The 6,910-nt window shown below is 38.9% G+C and overlaps 1 protein-coding gene across 10 annotated transcripts in view; it reads left to right on the top strand.

Annotated features, from left to right (window-relative positions):
- Positions 1–6,910, top strand: part of LOC117948720 (voltage-dependent calcium channel subunit alpha-2/delta-1) — a 60,448-nt gene that overhangs the window by 36,198 nt on the left and 17,340 nt on the right. For 2 of the 10 annotated variants that reach the window (XM_034878494.1, XM_034878495.1), the window contains exons 16-24: positions 9–83; positions 191–271; positions 616–690; positions 1,954–2,013; positions 4,297–4,353; positions 4,638–4,709; positions 5,296–5,357; positions 5,724–5,800; positions 6,714–6,725. In XM_034878494.1, the coding sequence (XP_034734385.1) occupies positions 9–83; positions 191–271; positions 616–690; positions 1,954–2,013; positions 4,297–4,353; positions 4,638–4,709; positions 5,296–5,357; positions 5,724–5,800; positions 6,714–6,725 (571 nt within the window). Of the gene's footprint in view, positions 1–8; positions 84–190; positions 272–615; positions 691–1,953; positions 2,014–4,281; positions 4,354–4,637; positions 4,710–5,295; positions 5,358–5,723; positions 5,801–6,713; positions 6,726–6,910 lie in introns of all 10 variants that reach the window. The other 8 variants (XM_034878497.1, XM_034878498.1, XM_034878502.1 and 5 more) reach the window with 5 other exon arrangements.

Raw genomic sequence — 6,910 nt, 5'->3', positions numbered from 1 at the left:
TCCATCAGCAACTGGGTCTGGTCATCACTGGGACACTACCTGTCTTCAACAAAACGAAGACCAAAGATGACAGGAATGGCGAGGTGCAGTAAATAAATGCTTCAACACATGATGAGTGGAGAAAGCAGTAGCAGGACCGGAGGAATACAGTTTTCCTGATTTTTTTTCTTTCTCTCATACTTTTTCTCAGCACCAGAATCAGTTGATTCTTGGTGTAATGGGAATAGACGTGTCTCTGGATGACATCAAGAAGCTCACACCACGCTTCACAGTGAGTTTAACACCCATACGCAATCACATGAATGCTACAAATACATTTATTAAACCAAAACTCTTGAGAATTTTCCCTCTGTTGCAATGTGAAAGTGATGTGTTCTTTTCGAACTTCTATATAATATCATCACAAATAAAAAATGTCTATGTCGTTAATTATAGCCCCTATGTTGCATCTTTTACTCCTGTTTTTGGGGACAACTGAGTCCCCTCTTTCACAGACTTTTAAACAGCCATTACCAGGTGTTTTTCCATTACACTTTACAGTATATCTACAGTCATCTTTGGGTTTTCTGGACTCACATATTTAATTTCCCTCTACTCTGTCATGTTTCACTTCAGATTGGTCCAAATGGGTACTACTTTGCCATTGATCCCAATGGATACGTCCTGCTGCACCCCAATCTCCAGCCAAAGGTATGGCATCTGCCCCTATGAATCCCTTTATGTGGCTCAGCAGGTCCATGTCTTGAAGCTTTACATTCCATATCTGGCTATTCCACATGATTACACAATAAATGCTTGAGCTGAGAGAATAATATGCAGGCTAGCAAATGGTGCAGGTTCTTTTCAAACTTTACCACATGCCGTCACTTCATCAATCTTCATAAAGAGCATTCACATTATCAGTCCTCAGATGTCGGCTAGAAGGTCACTTATTACCATGTGAGATAAAATAGATATCTAGACTTGGCAGCAAACTGGCATATATGACAAGTTAAGAATTAAGGATGAAGAGAGGCTGTGTAGCACATAGCAGAGATAATGTTTTTTAAAGTGAAAGTAGTACAACCCAGAATATAATTTAATATGCTCCACTATGGAAATTCATAATCCTACTGCTGTTTGTATTTTCTTATTTACTGTATTAAGTTTTGTAAGATAAAAAGGGTAACATATTTTTGTAGTGTGGCCTTTACTATACTAACTTATTTTTATCCAATTAAATTTATTAAGCATTTTTGTTTTTATAACATTTTTAAGTATGTTTACACCAAGGCTGGAAGTTGTACTATAAAGGTAATATTCAGCAATTTTACCCAAACGTTAAAAGGTACCACATTCATTTTATGGTGCCTGACTTGACCGACCAAAGGACCTGAATAGGCTTCCCTCCCCTGGAACAAGTCCGTCTTACTGCCATCATCCTCCAGCTCTGCCTCTACAACAGAGGACGTGTCAGCTGGATTTAGGAGTTCCTCAAAGTGCTCCTTCCACCGCCCTAGTACCTCCTCAGTTGAGGTCTACAGCGTCCCATCCTTACTGTACACAACTTGGATGGTTCCCCGCTTCCCCCTCCTGAGGTGGAAAACGATTTTCCAGAAGCACCTTGGTGCCGACCGAAAGTCCTGCTCCATATCTTCTCCAAACTTCTCCCACAACCGCTGCTTTGCCTCTTTCACGGCAGAGGCTTCTCTCTTCTTTTTAGTCCCCTCACAATCTGTTTCTCCCAGAGTGAAACGCGTAATGCTGGTCAAAGCTCTATGTGTGTGTGCGTGTGCGTGCATGAGTGTGTGCGTGCATTTGTCTGTGAAGAACTTTTCAAAATTATTAAGTTGCACCGAGGAGTGATACAATGTGTGTTTGTTTGTTTTTTTGACAGACACTGAAACCCCCACAGTGATATTTTTGATACACCAAAATGCATCACTGTGTATGTTTTTTTTATAACCATCCTAGGAAAGAATTCGTAACAGGAAGCTCAGGCTAAATAATAAGTATGCTGTCACTTTTCACGAGGTGAGACAAAGTAGAAGTAGTGTAGATTGCAGAAGAAGTTGTAGAATGATTTAAAGTGTTCTGTGTTGTAGTCCCATAGATACATTTTTCAATATTTACTTTTTGCTAGATATTATGTCATATAGTATGTGATCTACAATCCTATGTCGGATTTCCCCTAAACTGAAGTAGTGGTACATTCTTCTTTGGTTTATAATGATCGCTCCGGTCATTGAAACATTTTACAAATACGTAAATATGTTTTGTAATTGTGCACATGCATTTGTGTGAGAGAAAGTAAGTCTATAGTCACCTCTATAGCTCATACCTAAATGGTAGGGAAAGTCGTTCTTAATGGACATTGGATGATTCAGCATTAACAAATTCTCAAGCAGGAATGAACGAGTCATTCACGAATACAAACACAAACTGAGAAGCGAGGCTGTTTGCCAGTGGACAAACTGGTTTATGTAAAGGAATCTGTCTTCTTATCACTAGTTGAAAGAGGACAGGGTTGACACCAGATTGTATTGAGATCATGATTTGTAGACAATATCACTATTAATGCAATCTCAGAACACATCTCTCTGATGATGATTTACCGTCCGGGGCCAATATTTTTGGGGGATCTGGTGTAATTGGCGGGTATCCGGGCCCAGACTTCCTCCTCCGTAGGCCACGTCTGATTAGGAACTTGAGACACGAGAATAAAGCTGGAGTTAAGGGGTGACTAATCTCCATAAAAAGATATCTGCATTCACAAGGACTGTTTACCTATATGCAACCAAAGCCTGGTCAATACTACTCACACTACAAATGGAAACCAGATACCAAGATCTTGTCCTGTTGCCTTCGTAGCATTGTTATTTTTCACCTCAACCCTTTTTGCTGTGTGTCTAAACTTCTGTGTGTGTGTGTGTGTGTGTGTGTGTGTGTGTGTGTGTGTGTGTAAGGCTGAGAGGGCTGCCTGTCAATCACTCACTGTCTCATTCAATCAGCCAGATGGGAGATTGCGTCTCTTGTCTCTCTCTCTTTCTCATCAGTAGCACCTAATGTATTTAATTATGTGTGTACATATTATGTTCATTACACAAATCTCCCCAGTTGCAGTAGCGTTTTCACCTCAACTAATCTCCTGCTGACATTCAATATTCTCTCACTCGCTCATTCTTTTTTTTTAATCGTGATGCTCTTCTCTTCTTACTCAGTATTTCTCATTTGATCTTTCTCACTTTGCTGTTCATACCATCCAGTTTCCAATTTTTCTCTTTTAATATTCTCCCCTCTTTTTCTTGTGTATTTTTGATGTTTCATTTAGCAACACCCAGTGTTGTATCTCTTGATCTTTTATTCTTTCTTTTCTCATTTTCATGTTGAGATGCTTCATCTTCCTCTGCTGCTTCATTTCATTTAACTGTCTATTCCATCAAAAGTAAGGAACCCAGCTCCTGCTTTTTAATTGATTGAGTATTTAGTTTTTTTGCTCTTCTTGTTAATGTACTGTTTCACACTTTTTATTTTTACATTTAATGTATATTTAAAATTCCCTTTCTTCCTTTAAAGTTGAAATGCCTATTTGTTGATTCGTGGACTTACTGTCAAAAGAAAAACCAAGAAACTATGTAGAAAACATTAATATGCTCTCACCGCATCACCCCACATTTTGGGTCACGGAGTGAACAAACGCTGTGGAGGACAGACTGAGATCAGATTCCATGTACTGCTGTTTTATAGAGAAGCACTAGATTACTGCTACCATTTTATACTACCATAAAGCCACTCAGACGTATAAGGTTTTTAAGAGAGGACATTAATAGGGTCCAGTGTCACTTTGTATCAAATCTGATTCAGCTGTGTCGGGTGTCACAGATATGTTGTCAAAATGCTGCCACATGGTACCCTCTATATTTTATACCATGGATTTGATTGGATTCATGTGTTTGGGTAAATAATTGGCATTGCTCCGGAATTGAATACAAAGGAACATTGTGGCTCAAATAATTAAAGTTGACTATATATATATAATTCCATTTGGTGCCAGTAGTGAGATGCAGCAATGTTTTCTTCTCTATAGCTGCTTGCCATAGTAAGAACCAATCTCCGAATAACAATTGTAAAATGGTCCACTTCATTTTATAAAATTATACTCTACCAACTCAGCTGTCTTTAAATAAGCCTAAAGTAAAGGGTTATTTTTGGTTATTTACATCAATACTGTAAGTCTGTCATTACGTTTGTTTGTGTGTAAGATTCTTAAATTGTTACACGTAAAATATCATCCTCCCACAGAATCCTAAATTTCAGGAACCTGTTACCCTAGACTTCTTGGATGCTGAGCTGGAGAATGACGTCAAAGTGGAGGTAGAGTGTGCAGATACATAGAAATCTTCCTGCCACACACACACACACACACACACACACACACACACACTCAAAGGTACAGAGGTGCACATCCAGGCAGTATTCAGGTTCCTCCTCATAAAGCTTTCATGACCTGTCCCTGCAAGTGATTTATTAAGTGTCCCTAACTTGTTATAATGAGGTTTTGAGACAGAATATTTTCAAATCAACTAATACTCAGTGAATCAGGTCCAGTCAGGCTTGAACTACATGTGTACTGTCTGTTGCTTCATCTCTCCCTATAGATCAGAAGAATGATGATCGATGGGGAGACAGGCGAACACACCATTAACACTCTGGTGAAAACCCAGGATGAGGTAAGAGCAAATACCGGGAAGTAACATGTTACATAGGAGTATGTTGGGGAACATTGAACTTGTTTGGATGCTTTTTTATAGGTTATTCATCATGCTATGCTCTGAAGCTTCATATTCTGTAGTAATGCAACAAAGATGGTCTCACACATAGTAAAATCAACAAACCGGGACAAAGATCTGTCACAGAAATATAATCAAAGTGTTGTCAGCACTATAAGTAATTCTGCTACTTCATTAACATAGTGAAGCAGCAGTTAGTTTGAATATTTATTATCGGTACAGTTTATTATCAGATTTGTTTTCTCAGACTTTAACAGAACATTTAAAAAAAAAAGGCAAAGCTTATACTTCACACTGGCATTTTATGCCCACACGTATTCATAGTTGAGTTGAAAATTGTCTTTTTACAAAGCCATTTTTACCTGGATGTTATACAAATATTTTCACATATTTGTATTTTTTTAAATAAAAAATGGTCTTGATATGTTTTTTGAAAAATAATCATTACCAAAATGGGCACTACTTCAAACATAGACATTACAAAGCAATTCTGAGTGCCAGTTCCTGTGCATATCATCTTTGGCAGAGGTACATCGATAGAGGAGTCAGGACCTACACATTTGCCCCGGTCAATGGAACAGATTACAGGTGAGCCATCTCAGCATTTTTGTACTACTTCTTTATGGTTCACTTTACTAAGCTGTCTCTATGTAAGACAATTCCCTGCCACTAACTATTACGAGCACTACAGCTGATGGAGGACGCTACATAAGCCAACAGGGGTCACTGTCTTGTTTCTAACAGTATGCTCTGCTTGGTTAATAGGAAGTACATTTAGGAGATTGTTTTGATAATAATAATAAGTGTGTAAAAGCACTTCAAAGAAAAATTAGAAAAACATTGCATGCCTTGCATTACCTTTTAGTTTTAGCTTCCTAAAACAAATGACTCAATCAAATGACCTCCAACCACAAAATGTCATCATCGATGTGACTGTGATTGTCTTTTCTGCAGCCTGGCTCTTGCTCTGCCTCCATACAGTGAACACTTCATTCAAGCTAAACTGGGGGACAACATGAAAAAAGCTATGTGTAAGTATAGTACACACCCTCATAATAACAAATCAATTTAGCTGGTGCCTCACAACCGACTCCCATGCATACTTTCTTTGGGTTGTACTCTTGAGTATCTCCTCTAGCTTTGTATTACTCGCTCCTAGCTGGAACCACAACCACTCCTTTGTATTTGGTGCTCAGATCAGCGGATCCCCACGGTGCATTTCTTTTGTAGTGTAACCCACTGGTCAGTCGCCCCACACTCCCACACACACTTATCCACATGATTTTTTTTCTCCCACACCCTGCTCAAGAACTAACTCTTTTGATCTTGTCTGCATTTTGCTCTTCTCTTCTTCATTTCCCCTCTTCTGGCCCTCGCTCTGGCTTAAGAGAAGACAAAACCTCCCTCACCTCCTCTCCCTGCTCATTATCGCGTCTCCTACCAAACTTGTTTTCCCTTCTTTTGCACTCCACCCTTTACACAATGTTTCAGTGGCCAATTATATCGCTTTATCTCCCTCTCATTAAAACTGTCTTTTCTTTCCTATATGTTTTATGGGGTAACAGACTACACAAATAAGTCAGATTTTACTCTGGATCGTCTTCCTGTCTCTCTCTTTAACTGTAAACCTGTCCTCACCTCGTTCTCTTTATTCCCCCTACTATCCCTCTCCTCTCCCCCATTTTTATTTTTCTCTGGCTTATTTTTTATTTTTCTCTGGCTTATTTTTTATTTTCTTGCTGTTTCAGTTCTCAAGGCTGAATTGCTGTATGATACACTCTGGCCGCTTCTCCGAACAGCTCAGAACTTAGCTAATAATCACAAGGACAAAACTCTTTCATATACTCACATACTGTGCGACAGTCACTCTCTGTACAGTTCTTGAATTTTGATTCTGATCCAAGTTATTCTGCCCTGTCCTGCTTTCACACTGGAATTACACAGCATCTTCTTGGGGCAAGTACTCCTTATTCTGTGTGTCTTCCTCTTGCCGTGTGATGCGCTTGAACTGAATAATCATATTTGTCTTCTACATATGCATGATTCCATATGGATGTCTGAATAGATGGATGAATGGACTCTGAAGTATAAATGCTTAAACCTGATTTTTTTAGATGCATGGGTGAATAGTTGCTTTGATC

This window comes from Etheostoma cragini, chromosome 8 (genome assembly GCF_013103735.1).
Source record: "Etheostoma cragini isolate CJK2018 chromosome 8, CSU_Ecrag_1.0, whole genome shotgun sequence".
NCBI lineage: Eukaryota > Metazoa > Chordata > Actinopteri > Perciformes > Percidae > Etheostoma > Etheostoma cragini.
This window is presented reverse-complemented; position numbering and strand designations above follow the sequence as displayed.